Here is a 20,252-nt window from a genome sequence, read left to right as displayed (position 1 = left end):
GGGATAGGTATATACCGCAGGGCAAGAGTTGTAGCTGGGGGAAAGGAAATTATGATGCAATGAGGCAAAACTTAGGATGCATAGGATGGGGAAGGAAACTGCAGGGGATGGGCACAATTGAAATGTGGAGCTTGTTCAAGGAACAGCTACTGCGTGTCCTTGATAAGTATGTACCTGTCAGGCAGGGAGGAAGTGGTCGAGCGAGGGAACCGTGCTTTACTAAATTAGTTGAATTACTTGTCAAGAGGAAGAAGGAGGCTTATGTGAAGATGAGACGTGAAGGTACAGTTAGGACGCTCGAGAGTTACAAGTTAGCTAGGAAGGACCCAAGGAGAGAGCTATGAAGAGCCAGGAGGGGACATGAGATTTTTGGCAGGTAGGATCAAGGATGACCCTAAAGCTTGTTATTGGTATGTCAGGAATAAAAGAATGACTAGGGTAAGAGTAGGGCCAGTCAAGGACAGTACTGGGAAGTTGTGTGTGGAGTCCGAGGAGATAGGAGAGGTGCTAAATTAATATTTTTCGTCAGTATTCACAAAGGAAAAAGACAAAGTTGTCGAGGAGAATACTGAGATACAGGCTACTAGACTAGAAGGGCTTGAGGTTCATAAGGAGGAGGTGTTAGCAATTCTGGAAAGTGTGAAAATAGATAAATCCCCTGGGCCGGATGGGATTTATCCGAGGATTCTCTGGGAAGCTAGGGAGGAGATTGCTGAGCCTTTGGCTTTGATCTTTATGTCGTCATTGTCTACAGGAATAGTGCCAGAAGACTGGAAGATAGCAAATGTTGTCCCCTTGTTCAAGAAGGGGAGTAGAGACAACCCTGGTAACTATAGACCAGTGAGCCTTACTTCTGCTGTGGGCAAAGTCTTGGAAAGTTTTATAAGAGATAGGATTTATAATCATCTAGAAAGGAATAATTTGATTAGAGTTAGTCAAGACGGTTTTGTGAAGGGTAGGTCATGCCTCACAAACCTTGTTGAGTTCTTTGAGAAGGTGACCAAACAGTGGACGAGGGTAAAGCAGTTGATGTCGTGTATATGGATTTCAGTAAAGCATTTGATAAGGTTCCCCACGGTAGGCTATTGCAGAAAATATGGAGGCATGGGATTCAGGGTGATTTAGCAGTTTGGATCAGAAATTGGCTAGCTGTAAGAAGACAGAGGGTGGTAGTTGATGGGAAATGTTCAGCCTGGAGTTCAGTTACTAGTGGTGTACCACATGGATCTGTTTTGGGGCCACTGCTGTGTTACATTTTTATAAATGACCTGGAAGAGGGCATAGAAGGATGGGTGAGTAAATTTGCAGATGACACTAAAGTCAGTGGAGTTGTGGACAGTGCGGAAGGATGTTGCAGGTTACAGAGGGGCATAGATAAGCTGCAGAGCTGGGCTGAGAGGTGGCAAATGGAGTTTAATGCAGAAAAGTGAGGTGATTCACTTTGGAAGGAGTAACAGGAATACAGAGTACTGGGCTAATGGTAAGATTCTTTGTAGTGTGGATGAGCACAGAGATCTCGGTGTCCATGTACATAGATCCCTGAAAGTTGCCACCCAGGTTGAGAGGGTTGTTAAGAACGCGTACGGTGTGTTAGCTTTTATTGGTAGAGGGATTGAGTTTCGGAGCCATGAGGTCATGTTGCAGCTGTACAAAACTCTGGTGCGGCCGCATTTGGAGTATTGTGTGCAGTTCTGGTCGCCGCATTATAGGAAGGATGTGGAAGCATTGGAAAGGGTGCAGAGGAGATTTACCAGGATGTTGCCTGGTATGGAGGGAAGATCTTATGAGAAAAGGCTGAGGGACTTAAGGCTGTTTTCGTTAGAGAGAAGAAGGTTAAGAGGTGACTTAATTGAGGCATACAAGATGATCAGAGGATTAGATAGGGTGGACAGTGAGAGCCTTTTTCCTCAGATGGTGATGGTTAGCACGAGGGGACATAGCTTTAAATTGAGGGGAGATAGATATAGGACAGATGTCAGAGGTAGGTTCTTTACTCAGAGAGTAGTAAGGGCATGGAATGCCCTGCCTGCAACAGTAGTGGACTCGCCAACATTAAGGACATTTAAATGGTCATTGGATAAACATATGAATGATGAGGGAATAGCGTAGATGGGCTTTAGATTGGTTTCACAGGTTGGCGTAACATCGAGGGCCGAAGGGCCTGTACTGCGCTGTAATGTTCTATAAAGCTGATGCTGCGATCCGCAAGGACCCGCAGGGAGGTTCTCTTCTCTGCAAACTACAGGAAGATGCCTGATTTTGAGAACAAAGAAACCTGATATGAGATTGCACAGGCGATTAGCAGCAGGAGCGGGGGTGGCAGAAGAGGTTCAATTATCTAATCAGGTTGGAACAGTGAGTGGAACGGTGCATTCAAGTACATCCTGATGTACGTGCAACACCAAATCCCTATCCCTGCTCTCTGCCTCCCCAAGCCTATTTTATAATTACTCCTTATACCATCTTGTCTTGTAGGTGCACCTATCTATGCACTTTTTCAAATCCACACCAAACCATTCATCACTGCCTCTCACCCTCATCTTAATACAACAAAACACCTATCCCTCAAGTGACACTCAGCAGATGTTTCCCATCCACTCAATGCATTCCATTACTCTCACTCATAAGTCTCTTCTCTCTTCTGCTGGAGGAGAGAGCACAGAACACCGCAGAGAGGCAGAGAGCTGTTTGTGGCCCCCCCGAACCATGCCCTTATTGATAGCTGCAGAGGAGCCGGCATCGGAGATAAGGGGAGCCTCGACATGTTGCCAGTCAGAGATGGGGGGCTTTCCAGATACATGGCGACAGAATTACATTTTTAGTCACTTAGCATACAATACTGCCAGTTAAAAATTACAATATTCAAAAAATCAACATCAAACCTTCATAAGCTGACACCTGTAAACCATATCCTTCATTTTCACAGGCCTGTCAAGTGTCTGTCTGCAGGTGATGCAGGAGGTCACAGAGGCCACTCATTCTGAGAATGCACTGACACAAGACTTGTGCAGAAAGCCCACCAGCTTAGATGCACCTACCTCTGAGATTGCAAAGGAGATGACTGACATGCAGTCAAATATGTTGTAGATAAAAATGGAAGTTGACTTTTAACACACCCACTCTTTTTTTAAAATCAGGTTCAAATTCCATCTGTCCATCAAGTGAGTGGGATAAACAGCAGCAGTCAGAGTTCAATGTGAGGAAATGAGGAGCTGGGGCTCTTGGTGGGGGCGAGGACCCGCTGGGGCGTGTGGGTCAGGGTAGTCACAGAGTCGTAGGGTTTTATTACTCTGTGAAGTTTCATGTCATCTGCAAACTTTATAATGCTGCTCCAAAACGAGAGTCTAAGTTGCTTATAAAAATTGAAAAGGGTAAGGAACCCAAAACTGGCCAAGGGAACAACAGTGCAAAAACAGCTGTAAATCTGAAAAATGGCAGACGAACGATGGAAACTCTGGATATACCACATAAAGGACGTTTCTGTTGTTATTATGGCAAATCAAGAGAGGCTGCAATAAAATTTCAGCAATATTCTCTGCTTCCAGTGATCACTTGATAATTATACTACACAGTTGGCTGTCTCATCTCTACCTATGAACATATATTCATTATTCGGAAGAAGTAGCATCGATTTTGACTGCCAGCAGGTGCTATACAACTGAAGGTTAAATGGATAAAGGGTACATTTGGCTCTCTGCAAAATGCAGCCCAAGATAATTTAACATCCAGGAAGAGTTGGCTGACTTTCAGTCAATTGACTAGTTAGAGAGGTGTCAGGATTGCAAGCCCCAGCAGGGTGGGGCCCATTAGTTTCTTGAGGAGGGCTTGAGGATATCTGCTCTTTGTGGCCCAGAAGGAAACAAACTAAGTGACTTTTCTGAATCACTTCTGGTCCCAGATTTGCCTGCCCTGACCAGGAAACCATTTTGGCTTCCCTGAGCAGGCCGTAAGTTAAGATTGCAGTTGGATCCTAATCAGAGATGGATTTGCACATTTAAGGAAGGGCTCCAATCTTCTGGCAGGTGCCGCACTCACCTGCTCAAAAGAGCAGAATAAAATTGCAATGATGAGAAGACAGTGGATTTGGAGTGTGTTTAAGTCACTGAAGTAATTTTAATTGCTCTTGTGCCTGGATCCCATTGGGCAGGCAACATTAAAATTGGCCCTTGTACAGTGTGTCCATACCTGACTCATCGGTGTCTTGATCCTCAAATAGAGCAGTTGCCACTCCCATTTCCATGCACTTCTTGCTATGAGCTTTGGACTTCACGTGCTTGGTCAGGTTTCCTTTGAAAAGAAGTAAAATACCAGCTAGAGCAGCTTTTATGGGGGAGTGATAGAATCCATGTTTAACATCATTTGGAGCAATTCAAGTCAGATACTTGGCTATACATCCCAGCAAATTTTCAAAATTGAGCTCCTGCTCTTCAATATTCATTGTATCAATGATTCAACAGATAACTGCAGTATGAAACCAATATTAAAAAGCTTTATATAAATACTACAGAAATCAGAAAGGAACATCCTTCTTAAGTAAATCATTACTTCTGCTTTTGTAGCAAAACCAAGGTCAGGGTGAGGGGTCACACCCAAAGTGCAGGATACCAAGGTTAAAAGACAAAGGCAAGTCGGGAAAGTGGTTAGGTGCCACCAAGTTTTGGTTTTATAAGTTTGAAGATGTGGAAGGAAGAAAAGACCGAGGGAGGTAAGGAATGGCATAGATTTCAGATCCTATTTGAAAATGAGTTAAGAGCAGAAAACTGCAAAAAACCTTGATTTCTACAAGTGACATTTACCAGGCTGCCTCTCATCCCGTTTGGAACACAGCTCCACGTTGCTATGTATCTTTTTGGTGCTACATTTTCTTTATAAAACCACACGTACAAGAGAAACATTATGTTTAAGAGGGAGGAAAGCAAACAATGCATCAGATCAAGGCTCTGCAATCCTGCCACATCCAACTGTGAATGGTGGTGGACTATTAAACAACTCACTGAGGTGGCTCCACAAACATCCCCACCCTCAATGTTGGAGGAACCCAGCACAAGGCAGCACTGCACTGTGGCTTCACAGCGCCAGGGTCCCAGGTTCGATTCCCTGCTGAGTCACTGTATGTGCGGAGTTTGCATGTTCTCCCAGTGTGCGCGTGGGTTTCTTCCGGGTGCTCCGGTTTCCTCCCACAACCCAAAGATGTGCAGGTTAGGTGGATTGGCCATGATAAATTGCCCATAGTGTCCAAAAAAGGTTAGGAGGGGTTATTGGGTTATGGGGATTGGGTGGAAGTGAGGGCTTAAGTGGGTTGGTGCAGACTCGATGGGCCGAATGGCCTCCATCTGCACTGTATGTTCTATGTTCTAATGTATGTGCAAAAGGTAAGGCTGAAGCATTCACAACAATCTTCAGCCAGAAATGCCAAGTGGATGATCCATCTCGGTCTCCTCCGGAGGTCCGCAGCATCACAGATGTCAGTCTTCAGACAATACGATTCACTCCAAGTGATATCAAGAAATGGCTGAAGGCACTGGATACTGCAAAGACTATGGACGATATTCTGGCAATAGTACTGAAGACTTGTGCTCCAGAACTTGTCGCACCCCTAGCCAAGCTGTTCCAGAACAGCTACAACACTGGCATCTACCCAGCAATGTGGAAAATTGCCCAGGCGTGCCCTGTACACAAGAAACAGGACAAATGCAACCCAGCCAATTACCGCCCCATCAGTCTACTCTCCATCATGAACAAAGTGATGGAAGGAAACATCAGCAGTGCTATCAAGAGGCACTTACTCAGCAATAACCTGCTCACGGATACTCAGTTTGGGTTCCGTGAGGGTCAGTCAGCTCCTGAACTCATTACAGCCTTGGTTCAAACATGGACAAAGAGCTGATGCCAGAAGTGAGACGAGATATCAAGGCAGCATTTGACTGAGTATGGCATCAAGGAGCCCTAGCTAAACTGGAGTTAATGGGAATCAAGGGGTAAATACTCCACTGGTTGGAGTCAAACCTGACACAAAGGAAAATGGTACCGATGGTTGAATGTCAATCATCTCAGCTCCAGGACATCACTGCAGGAGTTCCTCAAGATAGTGTCCGAGGCCCAGTCATCTTCAGCTGCTGTGTAAATTACCTCGCTGCCATCATAAAGTCAAAAGAGGGGATGTTTGCGGACGACTGCACAATGTTCAGCACAATTTGCGACTCCTCAGATAACGAAGCAGTCCATATCCAAATGCAGCAAAACCTAGACAATATCCTGGCTTGGGCTGACAAGTGGCAAGTTACATTCGTGCCACACAAGTGCCAGGCAATCACCATCTCCGACAAGAGAAGATCTAACCATCGCTGCTTGACATGCAACGGCATTACCATCACTGTATCCCCACAATCAACATCCTGGGGGTTACCATTTATGAGAAACTGAACTGGACTAGCTATATTAATGCTGTGGCTACCAAGGCATGTCAAAAGGCTAAGAATTCTACTCAGGCTAAGAAAACTTTCTTCCTGACCCCCCCAAAGCCTGCCCACCATCTACAAGGCACAAGTCAGAGTGTAATTGAATACTCTCCACTTGCCTGAGTGAAGAGTGCAGCTCCAACAACACTCAAGAAGCTCAACACCATCTAAGACAAAGAAGTCCGCTTGATTGCTCCTCCTTCCACAAACATTCAAACCCTCCGCCACGGATGAACAATGGCAGCTATCTGTACCATCTAAAAGATGCACTGCAGTAACTCATCAAGGTTCCTTAGACAGAACCTTCTATGGACGACCACTACCATCTGGAAAGACAAGAGCAGCAGATAACCAGGAACCCCACCACCTGCCATCTCACCACTCGGACTTGGAAATATATCGGTATTCCTTCATTGTCGCTGGGGCAAAATCCTGGAACTCCCTCCCCAACAGCACAGGGGGTGTACTTACACCTCAAGGACTGCAGCAGTTCAAGAAGGCAACTCACTACCACCTTCTGAAAGGCAACTAGTGATGGGCAATAAATGCTGGCCTTAGAAAATGAACCATCCTTAGCCCAGTGGCACCATTCTCACCCAAGCAGAAAGCTGCAAGTTCAAATTCAATCCAGGACTTTGGTCCTTATTCTTTAGTGAAATATTGAGCATGTGCTGCATTATCAAAGATGCAGTCCTTTCAATGAGACATGAAACTGAAGCCCTGCCTATCCTATCAATGAGCCATTAAACACCCCGTGACACTATTTGGAGAAGAACAGCAGGAAAAGGTGTGGGAGTTTTCTTTTGCTGCGCTGGATGTAAACCAGGTGGTAGTGACTCAAAGGTGGCAGGTATAAATCTTACAACTTCATTCGCACTCCCTATCAGGAAAACACTACCCTGAAAGAGGCCTACTGCTGAACAGCTGAATCACACATCTGTTTCAAGTGGCAGACTCTTTAATGTGCAAACTGGGATCTCACAAAGTACATTCGACCAACTGCCATTTTGGGGGATTTGAGAGCAGCATGGAGTGCACACTCTGCCCATTTTTAACTGATGACAACTATAGTGAACCAAAAACTTTGAATTATATTAACTGCTGATATATAGGGGTCCACTCAAGAGACGGATTTACAGTTCACCTTCATTTCTGATCCCACCTCCCACCCCTGCTGATCGCACCCGCCCTCGCCCCACAGAACGCAAAGCCAGAAGTCACGAAAATACACAAATTGATCACTTTTAACTTGTAGAAACACTCTTCCCGCAAGTCTGCTATCCTGGCCAACCCCCTCACACACTCCTCCTCCTCCCCCCCCCCCCCCCCCCCTCCACCCACCATCCTCATACAGTCACCCCCACCCCTCACACCCTCCAAGTCTCACAATTTCACTCACCTTGCTTGCCTGGGATCTTGAAGGCAACTTCCTCACTCATCATCTCCGCGTGGCTAAGGCTTGATTCGGGGCATCGGGCCACGTGCCTTACTGTTGCTGACCTGCCCTGGGTCGAGTCACAAACCTGCTCGCGCCTGATCTCACCTTGTGGTGGCTTTCGGAGCTTTGCTGTTGCTGGCCTGTCCTGGCCAAGTCGCAAACCTGCTCCTCTTGGTGGTTGACCTCACCGCGTGGTGGCTTTCGTCGCCTCACTGTTGCTAGCTTGCCATCGGCCCTGGGTCATGTAACCTGCTTGCCACCGCGCTTGCTGCTCCCCATGGTGGCTGACCCTTGGTGACTTTCAGCAAATTGCTGTTGCTGGCCTGCCTGGTCGAGTCGCAAGCCTGCTCGCCTCGCCTGCTCGGTGGCTGACCTCACCTCGTGGTGGTTTTCGTCACCTCACTGTTGTTAGCTTGCCGTCAGCCCTGGGTCGAGTAACCTGCTCGCCGTGCCTGCTGCTCCCCTCGGCAGCTGACCTCATCTAGTGGTAACTTTCGGCGCCTCGCTGTCGCTTGTGTGCCCTGGTCCAAGTCACAAACCTGCTTGCCTTTTGCAAAAATGGTAAAACCTCAACAGTCCCTGCCTCTCCCTCTTCGCCTCTCTTCGTTCCTCAAGTTAACCTTGCGTACAGTTTGGACCAGTGTTTTCCCGCTCTTTCAGGCTCACCAATCAGTCTGATTTTGCTCTGCATTTCTTGCTGATAGGCTCATTCTATCAGCAAATGCAGAGTAATCAGGCTCTAATTGGATGCCCAGTGCACCGGCTGCCGTGGGACCCCCGCATTGGTCGGGGCCCTGTGCCTAGGCAGTGTGTGTTTCACTGTAAATCCCCTCTGGCTCCACTCATATCTACAACGTACCTCCAATGTTACACGATGTGGGTCATTCTTAACTCTCACTGAGTTGTAAAAATCTTTTCTTGTAGGTGTTCCGTACCCTCCTCAAGATAACAAGTGATGTCCAATAAATGCAGCCTTGCTAGCATCACCCACCAATTTATCCAGCTGATAGGATCTAGATTACACAGGAGCCAAGTCACAAATCCTTAAATGTTTTGTGTTTTTTTAAAGTAAGGAAGTTATGGTTGAGAAATGAGAAAGTAATAAAGAGAATTAAAGGCCAGAACATTTACCTGTATTGGGCATTTTGCATTCTCCATCTTTGGGGCTGTGACATAATAATGTAAAGAGAAGGGATCATACAAGTTTCCACAATCTGCGTAATAGGCATTGCACAAAGCATTCAAATAGAACCGCTGTATACTGGTGAATTGGGGTGTATTTAGCTTGTGCCACTGTATGCAACATCATCAACTTACCTTTGGTTTTGAAGGAGAAGTTGCAATAGGTGCAGTGATAAGGTCGAAGGTCAGTATGGGTGCGAATGTGTTTTCTTAACATACTCGGCTTCTTGCAACGTATTCCACATTCCTCACAAATGTACTTGCCCCTCCCTCGGCCCCGAACATAGACATATTCTTCATTTGATTTGTATCTTTAAAAGGAAAAAAACAGTTATGTTACAATTTATTACTTTACTCTTTCTGGTTCTCAAAACACAGAAATGTATAAAAGTACAAGTGAAGACTGTAATCAAATCAACACATTGCACTCAGACTAAAACTCAGCTGCACATTTTCACAAGACATTGAGGGTGATTTTACTTCCCACCTCCTCCCACAGCAGGAACATTTAAGCACAATCCACTGCAAATATGCCTACTTTCAGTTTAACTACACCAGACCAGCAGTAGGGGATCTGAGTAACTTGCTCTGAGCAAGCAAATCAGTAATACAACATTTTGATGAGGTTCCGTCCTGCAAATTGTGAAAGCAATTTGAACTTAACAGCAATGTCTCCCTTCCGGTGGTGGGCTGAGCCATTGGATGCGATTCTGCAATAGGATACACTTGCCAAACAATCCTGAGTAAGCTAATATCTACACTAACAAGTAATTTAACACAACTGGTCCAGCTCATAACATGGCTCATTTACACTTGTTAGAAGTGACATATATTCAGACACAGAGACCGTTCTTGGCAAACAAAAGAAATATGTCCTGCCTCTTTTTAAAATTACCCGGGAGCTTGTGGAGCCTATAAATGCCCCGTTGCCTTTGCCATGACATCGCTTTGACCAATCGGGGGGGGTAATGGTATTGTCACTGGACGAGTAATCCAGAGACCCAGAGTAATGCTCTGGGGACCTGGGTTCCAATCCCGCCGAGTCAGATGGTGGAACCTGAATTCAATACAATTCTAGAATTAAAATTCTAATGATGACCATGAAACCATTGTCAATTGTTGTAAAAACCCGTCTGGTTCACTAATGCCCTTTAGATAAGGAAATCAGTCAACCGTACTTGGTCTGGCCTATATGTGACTCTGGACCTAATTGCCCTCAGGGATGACCAATAAATGCTGACCCAGCCAGCGATGTCCACATCCCATGAACTGAATAAAGAGAAAAAAACCAATCAGCACCCATTTCTCCTGCAGCACAAATCATTTGAAATGTGGCATTCTTGAATTTGTCCAAGAGTGCAAGATAAACAGCTTTAGCAATGTACTTCTCTTTTAAGCAAAACTCCGAACTTTATCAAACCTCCTCAATGCAATTATTGTATTTAATTGTCCCCTATTCTTTCTGATCCTGAATCTCATTACTAACATTTATTTTACAATTACAATTACATAGGTGGATTGGCCATGATAAATTGCCCGTAGTGTAAGGTTAATGGGGGGATTGTTGGGTTACGGGTATACGGGTTACGTGGGTTTAAGTAGGGTGATCATTGCTCGGCACAACATTGAGGGCCGAAGGGCCTGTTCTGTGCTGTACTGTTCTATGTTCTTAACACCATGTCACTACACTTCCAGCAAAGATATGGCAGGAGAGTGCTATAAAGCCATACGACATAGGAGAAGAATTAGGCCACTCGGCCCATCGTGTCTGCCATGCCATGCAATCATGGCTGATATTTTTCTCATCCCCATTCTCCTGCCTTCTTCCCATAACCCCTGGTCCCCATATTGATCAAAAACCTAGCTATCTCTATCTTAAAGACACAGTGATTTGGCCTCCACAGCCTTCTGCGGCAAGGAGTTCCACAGATTCAACACCCTCTGGCTGAAGAAATTCCTCCTCATCTCGGTTTTAAACCACAAATAAATTAGAACCACACAAGGAAGTATATTAAGACTAAGAGAATAACTAAGGAAAGAACAGGGCCCAAGATGTACATGGTAATTTGTGCACTGGTACTGAAGATGTCTGCAGGGTTCCCAACAAGAGCTTTGGCTCTGCCTTCACTAAGGAGCGGGATGATAGACATTCTAGTTTAAGAGGAGTGTTTTACGAATTTAATCACATTTTTTTGAGGAAGTAACAAGGAGAATTGATGAGCGTAGTGCAGTAGGTGCTGTCTACATGGATTTCAGTAAGGCTTTTAACAAGGTCCCTCATGGCAGGCTAATTAGAAAAGTAAGAGCCCATGGGATATAGGGAAATGTGGCGAGTTGGATCCAAAATTGTTTCAGCGGCAGGACACAAAAGAGTAATGATTGATGGATATTTTCAGGAATGGAAAACTGTTCCCAGTGGCGTTCCACAGGGATCAGTGTTGGGTTCCTAGCTATTTGTTGGACTTAAATGTGGGAGGCACAATTGGGAAGTTTTCAGATGACACATAAATTGGCCATGTAGTTGATAGTGAAGAGTATAGCTATTGTATCCAAAATAAAAACGATAGCTGTTGTTTTCAGAATAGTATCAATGGTTTGGTTGAGTGAATGGAAAAGTGGCAGATGGAATTCAATCCAGATGAATGTGGCGAGGGCAAACAAATCTGTAGAATACAAATTAAATGGGAGGATATTGGGAGGGGTAGAGTAAGTGAAATATCTTGGAGTCTATGTCCACAGGTCCCTGAAAGAGTCAGCAGCGGTTGATAAGGTAGTAAAGAAAACATATAGAATACTTTCCTTTATTGGATGTGGTATTGAATACAAAAACAGGAATATAATGATGGAATTATACAAAATGTTGGTTAGGTCACACCTGGAATTTTGTGCACAGTTCTGGTCATCACATTACAGGTAGGACATAATCGCTCTGGAGAGAGTACAGAGGAGATTTACAAAAATGTTGCCAGGGCTTGAAAATTGCAACTATGAGGAAAGATTGGAGAGGCTGGAGTTGCTTTCCTTGAAACTGAGGGGGCTGAGGTGTCACCTGATTGAGATGTACAAGATTATGAAGGGCTTAGGTAGCGTAAACAGGAATGCCCCTTTCTCCTCGCAATTACTAGGGGCAGCACGGTAGCATGGTGGTTAGCATAAATGCTTCACAGCTCCAGGGTCCCAGGTTCGATTCCCGGCTGAGTCACTGTCTGTGTGGAGTCTGCACGTCCTCCCCGTGTGCGCATGGGTTTCCTCCGGGTGCTCCGGTTTCCTCCCACAGTCCAAAGATGTGCGGGTTAGGTGGATTGGCCATGCTAAATTGCCCGTAGTGTCCTAATAAAGTAAGGTTGGGGGGGGGGTTATTGGGTTACGGGTATAGGGTGGATACGTGGGTTTGAATAGGGTGATCATGGCTCGGCACAACATCGAGGGCCGAAGGGCCTGTTCTGTGCTGTACTGTTCTATGTTCTACCCTTATGCATTCAGTGCGTATCCACTTCAGAAAACATTTCAAAATGTTAGTGTTCAAAATATAATTTTGCAATTATCACACAAATGTCATTCCAAATTCTACACTATGTGCTGATTTAGGCAATCAAATATTAGCTTGTTGATGCAGTTACTTCATAACATGCTTTTGTATTTGCTTTCTTGTGTACAGAATAGCTGTGACTGACTAAGGATAAACTGGTCTACAATGGCTTTTTAATTTCCCCAATACACCCCAATGTACACCCCACAAATCCTGCGTCGTTCTATTGGTAAAGTGGATTCTCTTTTTCAGCTTGTTTTGTTACAATGAGGTTCTTAATGCAAGCCCTCCAGGAGCAGCTGAGCAGTGGCTTGAATAGCTCCAGCAACCAATCACAGGTCCTGCTCAAAGACCAATACTAAGAGATAAATGGGCAGTAGGGCAGTATAGAAAGAGTAATGGAACTAAACCGATGAGTTCAACACAATTTAAGTTTTGTTACACAAATTATTAATTACTACTTTAGTTACTGTTGTGTATTTTTCTTCGGTGATCGCTCGCTAACGTGTGTGATTGTCCACCTAAGAAACCCCGTATAACTGGTCATGGATTCTGTGCGTCCTTGCATGGCTGAGGAGCCCGATCCTAGAGCAGCATCTTCGACCACACACCTGGCAGGTGTTTCTGGAAGGTGAGATTGGGCTTGGACTCTAGATCGCTGGTATTCCTTTCTCAGGCTCCTTTTCCAGGCCATCAGGTGTCCTTGAAGAATTGTGCCACTTTAATCAGGAGGTTCTGGTCGCCTAGTACAGGCATTGTCAAACCCGGGTGCACGACCTGCGGGTGGGTCGCAGGCGGGTGTCGGGAGGGTCGCAGAGCCGTCCGTCGCGGTGCTCCGATCGCTCAAATCTGTTAAAAACAGCGGCTGTAAGTGGCCTTCAAAATGGCCACGACCTGGGGAAAAAAATGCGGCTGCACTGCACATGCGTGCCAGATATCGGCGCGCATGCGCAAAACTATGTGCAGCTTTTTGTTTTACAAGTTCGGGGGGGGTTTATTCATTTATTTTATTCACTTTTTTTTTACAAATTCGGTGGTGGGGGGTGGGGGTTAATTTGATAAAATTTTACCAGAAAAAAATGCAGAATTTTGGGCAGATGGAGACTCCATACTTTCCGACACTGAAAGGCTTCACCTTCATCCAACAGGTTCCATTGGAGGAGAGTATACGAGGGCCAAAGGGACCCAAAACCATTTTCTCCATTTTTGTCAGCAGCAAACAAGGTGAGAGAAAATGGTGGGTCGCGTAGGTCGGCCGGCGTAGGTCGCAAAGTCGGCCGGTTGGTAAAAATGGGTCCCCGGAAAAAAAGTTTGATGAACACGGTCCTAGTAGGTCTCTTCTGAGCAAGGTCTGCCAGGCCTTGACATGTATGCATAAAGTTTTATTTCAATAGAATAGAATCCCTCCAGTGCAGAAGGCGGCCATTTGGCCCATCTAGTCTGCACCGACCCTTCAAATGAGCACTCCACCTATACCCACTTCACCGCTATTCCCGTAACCCCATAACCTAAGCTGCCCATCCCTGCACACTAAGGGTCAATTTATCATGGCCAATCAACCTAACCTGCACATCTTTGGACTGTGGGAGGAATCCGGAGAACCCAGAGGAAACCCATGCATACAGAGGTAGAGCTATACAAACTCCACACAGTGACCCAAGCCGGAATTGAACCCGGGTTCCTTATGCTATTAGGCAGCAGTGCTAACCACCGTGCTGCCGCTTCACCCGCAGAAGATAACTGTGCTTTATTATTAATGGTGTCTTATCTTGGGGGAAGAGGGGCAGTCAGCATCACAGCGAAACAGTCTGGGAACAGTGTCCTGCAGTCAGGTTTTGTTGAAAATAACAAAATCACAGGAAAACCAGTGGAGTCGGAGATAAAAGAGAGCAGGAAAGAGCTAGACTGAGGCTGGAGGATAAAGAGCCCAAGGCTGAGAGTGGAGTTGGGAGAGTAAAGGAAATTGAGAAAGAGAGAGACTGAACGGAGCTGGGAGAATAAAATAGTGTGAGACTGAGAGCAGAGCCACAGGATAAAGTGAGAGCAGAGTGCTAGCTTGGAGTTTGGAGCTCCTGAGGTGACGTCAGGATTCGAAAGTGACAGCGGGCAAGTGGAAGCAGCCAATTGGGTGAGTGGAATGCAGCCGGGTAAGTATTTACTACTTTTATCACTCATAGTTTGTAAGGTTTTCATTCTGTGGTCTAAGGGCATGTACTAAAGAGGTAAGAAGGGCCCTAGAGTATTTGATCTTATTTGATTTTAAGTATCTTCTAACAGATTTAATTTAAAGGGGTAAGTTATGGCAGGAGAACTCAAAACCATGATATGATGTGCTCCTCCTGCTCTGTGGGAAACCAGGAACATTTCCAGTGCCCGGGGTCAGCATGTGTGCAGGACGTGTCTCCGGCTACAGCTCCTGGAAGCCTGGGTTTCGGAGATGGAGCAGTGACTGGAGACATTGTGGAGCATCCACAAGGTGGAGAGTATCGTGGATAGCACGTATAGAGGTGGTAGAAGTGGTCACACTGCAGGCCAAGACTCCACAGGAAGAAGGAAATGGGTGACCTCCAGGCAGAACAAGAGGACTAGGCAGGCAGTGCAGGAATCTCCTATGGCAATTTCCTTGCAAACAGACATACCGCTTTGGATGCTGTTGGAGGAATAGCCTCACAGGGGAAAGGAGCAACAGTAAAATTTGTTGCACCAAGGTTGACTCTGCTACACAGGAGAGGAGCAGAGTGTCAGAATTCAATAGTTACAGAGAACTCAATTGTAAGGGGAATAGATAGGCGTTTCTGTAGCTGAAAACAAGACTCTAGAATGGTATGTTGCCTCCCTGGTGCTAGGGTCAATGGATGTCTCAAGAGAACAGGATGTTCTGGAAGGGGAGGGTGAACAGCCAATGGTGGTGGTAAACATTGGCACAGACAACATTGGTAAAGAAAGGAATAAGGTCCTAAAAGCAGAATTTAGGGAGCTAGGAAGTAAGTTGAAAAGTAGAACCTCCAACTTAGTGACCTCAGTATTACTACCAGTGGCACGTGCTAGTCAGAGCAGAAATAGCAGGATATATCAGATGGACACGTGGCTGAAGAGATGGTGTGAAAGGAGAGTGTTTCAGATTCCTGTCATATTGGGACTGGTTCTGGGGGAGGTGGAACCAGTACACACTGGACAGGTTACACCTGGGCAGGACTGGGACTGATGTCTTAGGGGAAGGGTTTAAACTAAAATGGCAGGGGGGTGGGAACCTATGCAAGGAGTCGCAGGAGGGGAAAAACACAGATCAGAACAGAAGACAAAGTGGAATAAGAAATGATAGGCAGAGAAAGCAAGGGCCAGAATCAAACAGGGCCACGTGATAAATAATGGGACTGGGACAAGGAATGTTAAAAATACAAGCCTCAAGACTTTGTGCCTTAATGTGTGGAGCATTCACAATAAAGTGGATGAAGTAATCATGCAAATAGACTTAAACGGGTATGATAGTCAGGATTTCCGAGACATGGGTGCAGGGTGACCAGTGTTGGGAATTGAACATCCACTGGTATTCAGTACTTAGGAAGGACAAACAAATAGGAAAAGGCAGTGGAGTTGCATTGCTGGTTAAAGAGGAAATGAACGCAATAGTAAGGAAGGATATTAGCTCCGACGATGTGGAATCTGTATGGGTAGAGCTGAGTAACACCAACTGGCAAAAAACATTAGTGGGGGTTGTATATAGCCCCCAACTTCTAGTGGTGATGATGGGAATGGCATTAAATAGTAAGTTAGAGACACGTGATAATCTATAATTATGGGTGACATTAATCTGCTACAGGTTGGGCAAATCAAATTAATAAAAATATCATAGAAGATACCTGGAGTGCACACGGGATGGTTTTCTGGACCAATACTTTGAGGAATCAACTAGAGAACAGACCATCCTAGACTAGGAATTGTGTAATGAGAAAGGAACAATTGACAATGAGGATAAAAGAACCTTACAAATGGATATAGAACATAGAACGATACAGCGCAGTACAGGCCCTTCGGCCCTTGATGTTGCACCGACATGGAAAAAAACTAAAGGCCATCTAACCTACACTATGCCCTGATCATCCATATGCTTATCCAATAAACTTTTAAATGCCCTCAATGTTGGCGAGTTCACTACTGTTGCAGGTAGGGCATTCCACGGCCTCACCACTCTTTGCGTAAAAAACCCACCTCTGACCTCTGTCCTATATCTATTACCCCTAAATTTAAGGCTATGTCCCCTCGTGCTAGCCACCTCCATCCGCGGGAGAAGGCTCTCACTGTCCACCCTATCTAACCCTCTGATCATTTTGTATGCCTCTATTAGGTCATCTCTTAACCTTCTTCTCTCTAACGAAAACAACCTCAAGTCCATCAGCCTTTCCTCATAAGATTTTCCCTCCATACCAGGCAACATCCTGGTAAATCTCCTCTGCACCCGTTTCAAAGCTTCCACGTCCTTCCTATAATGAGGCGACCAGAACTGTACGCAATACTCCAAATGCGGCCGTACTAGAGTTTTGTACAACTGCAACATGACCTCATGGCTCCGGAACTCAATCCCTCTACCAATAAAGGCCAACACACCATAGGCCTTCTTCACAATCCTATCAACCTGGGTGGCAACTTTCAGGGATCTATGTACATGGACACCGAGATCCCTCTGCTCATCCACACTACCAAGAATTTTACCATTAGCCAAATATTCCACATTCCTGTTATTCTTTCCAAAGTGAATCACCTCACACTTCTCCACATTAAACTCCATTTGCCACCTCTCAGCCCAGCTCTGCAGCTTATCTATGTCCCTCTGTAACCTGCAACATCCTTCCGCACTGTCTACAACTCCACCGACTTTAGTGTCGTCTGCAAATTTACTCACCCAACCTTCTGCGCCCTCCTCTAGGTCATTTATAAAAATGACAAACAGCAACGGCCCCAGAACAAATCCTTGTGGTACGCCACTCGTAACTGGACTCCATTCTGAACATTTCCCATCAACTACCACTCTCTGTCTTCTTTCAACTAGCCAATTTCTGATCCACATCTCTAAATCACCCTCAATCCCCAGCCTCCGTATTTTCTGCAATAGCCGACCGTGGGGAACCTTATCAAACGCTTTACTGAAATCCATATACACCACATCAACTGCTCTACCCTCGTCTACCTGTTCAGTCACCTTCTCAAGGAACTCGATAAGGTTTGTGAGGCATGACCTACCCTTCACAAAACCATGCTGACTATCCCTAATCATATTATTCCTATCTAGATGATTATAAATCGTATCTTTTATAATCCTCTCCAAGACCTTACCCACCACAGAAGTTAGGCTCACTGGCCTATAGTTACCGGGGTTATCTCTACTCCCCTTCTTAAACAAAGGGACCACATTTGCTATCCTCCAGTCCTCTGGCACTATTCCTGTAGCCAATGATGACCTAAAAATCAAAGCCAAAGGCTCAGCAATCTCTTCCCTGGCTTCCCAGAGAATCCTAGGATAAATCCCATCAGGCCCCGGGGACTTATCTATTTTCACCTTGTCCAGAATTGCCAACACTTCTTCCCTACGCACCTCAATGCCATCTATTCTAATAGCCTGGGTCTCAGCATTCTCCTCCACAATATTATCTTTTTCTTGAGTGAATACTGACAAAAAGTATTCATTTAGTATCTCGCTTATCTCCTCAGCCTCCACACACAACTTCCCACCACTGTTCTTGACTGGCCCTACTCTTACCCTAGTCATTCTTTTATTCCTGACATACCAATAGAAAGCTTTTGGGTTTTACTTGATCCTACCTGCCAAAGACTTCTCATGTCCCCTCCTTGCTCGTCTCAGCTCTCTCTTTAGATCCTTCCTCGCTTCCTTGTAACTATCAAGCGCCCCAACTGAAACTTCATGCCTCATCTTCACATAGGCCTCCTTCTTCCTCTTAACAAGAGATTCCACTTCTTTGGTAAACCACGGTTCCCTTGCTCGACCCCTTCCTCCCTGCCTGACTGGTACGTACTTATCAAGAACATGCAATAGCTGTTCCTTGAACAAGCTCCACATATCCAGTGTGCCCAACCCTTGCAGCCTACTTCTCCAACCTACACATCCTAAGTCATGTCTAATGGCATCATAATTGCCCTTTCCCCAGCTATAACTCTTGCCCTGCGGGGTATACTTATCCCTTTCCATCACTAACGTAAAGGTCACCGAATTGTGGTCACTGTTTCCAAAGTGCTCACCTACCTCCAGATCTAACACCTGGCCTGGTTCATTACCCAAAACCAAATCCAATGTGGCCTCGCCTCATGTTGGCCTGTCAACATATTGTGTCAGGAAACCCTCCTGCACACATTGTACAAAGAACGACCCATCTAATGTACTCGAACTATATCTTTTCCAGTCAATATTTGGAAAGTTAAAGTCTCCCATAACAACTACCCTGTTACTTTCGCTCTTTTCCAGAATCATCTTCGCCATCCTTTCCTCTACATCCCTAGAACTATTAGGTGGCCTATAGAAAACTCCCAACAGGGTGACCTCTCCTTTCCTGTTTCTAACCTCAGCCCACACTACCTCGGAAGAAGAGTCCCCATCTAGCATCCTTTCCGCCACCGTAATACTGTCCTTGACTAGCAGCGCCACACCTCCTCTTTTGCCCCCTTCTCTGAGCTTACTAAAACACCTAAACCCCGGAACCTGCAACAACCATTCCTGTCCCTGCTCTATCCATGTCTCTGAAATGGCCACAACATCGAAGTCCCAGGTACCAACCCATGCTGCCAGTTCCCCTACCTTATTTCGTATACTCCTGGCATTGAAGTAGACACACTTCAAACCACCTACCTGAACACTGGCACCCTCCTGCGAAGTCAAATCTGTGCTCCTGACCTCTATACTCTCAATCTCCCGTACCCCAAAACTACAATCCAGGTTCCCATGCCCCTGCTGAATTAGTTTAAACTAATTGTTAGTGCTCTTTGGGGGGCAAAGAGCACTAACAAATCTCCCCCCCAGGATATTGGTGCCCCTCAGGTTCAGATGTAGACCATCCTGTCTATAGAGGTCCCAACTTCCCCAGAAAGAGCCCCAGTTATCCAGAAATCTGAATCCCTCCCTCCTGCACCAACCCTGTAGCCACATGTTTAATTGCTCTCTCTCCCTATTCCTCATCTCACTATCACGTGGCACGGGCAACAACCCAGAGATAACAACTCTGTTTGTTCTCGCTCTGAGCTTCCATCCTAGCTCCCTAAAGGCCTGCCTGACATCCTTGTCCCCTTTCCTACCTATGTCGTTAGTGCCAATGTGGACTACGACTTGGGGCTGCTCCCCCTCCCCCTTAAGGACCCGGAAAACACGATCCGAGACATCACGTACCCTTGCACCTGGGAGGCAACATACCAAACGTGAGTCTCTCTCGCTCCCACAAAATCTCCTATCTGTGCCCCTGACTATTGAGTCCCCAATTACTAACGTTCTACTCCTTTTCCCCCTTCCCTTCTGAGCAACAAGGACAGACTCCGTGCCAGAGGCCCGTACCCCATGGCTTACCCCTGGTAAGTCCCCCCCCCCCCCCCCACAAGTATCCAAAACAGTATACTTGTTACTCAGGGGAACGACCGCAGGGGGTCC

The 20,252-nt window shown here is 45.8% G+C and overlaps 1 protein-coding gene across 10 annotated transcripts in view; it reads right to left on the bottom strand.

Moving 5' to 3' along the window:
* Window positions 1-20,252, bottom strand: part of hivep1 (HIVEP zinc finger 1) — a 294,854-nt gene that overhangs the window by 53,412 nt on the left and 221,190 nt on the right. For 9 of the 10 annotated variants that reach the window (XM_038797106.1, XM_038797105.1, XM_038797111.1 and 6 more), the window contains 2 exons: window positions 9,214-9,389; window positions 4,186-4,287 (listed from right to left, as the gene is read on the bottom strand). In XM_038797106.1, coding sequence (XP_038653034.1) covers window positions 4,186-4,287; window positions 9,214-9,389 — 278 coding nt within the window. The remainder of the gene's footprint in view (window positions 1-4,185; window positions 4,288-9,213; window positions 9,390-20,252) is intronic. The other variant, XM_038797113.1, reaches the window with a different exon arrangement.

Source organism: Scyliorhinus canicula, chromosome 5, assembly GCF_902713615.1.
Source record: "Scyliorhinus canicula chromosome 5, sScyCan1.1, whole genome shotgun sequence".
NCBI classification, from domain to species: domain Eukaryota; kingdom Metazoa; phylum Chordata; class Chondrichthyes; order Carcharhiniformes; family Scyliorhinidae; genus Scyliorhinus; species Scyliorhinus canicula.
This window is presented reverse-complemented; position numbering and strand designations above follow the sequence as displayed.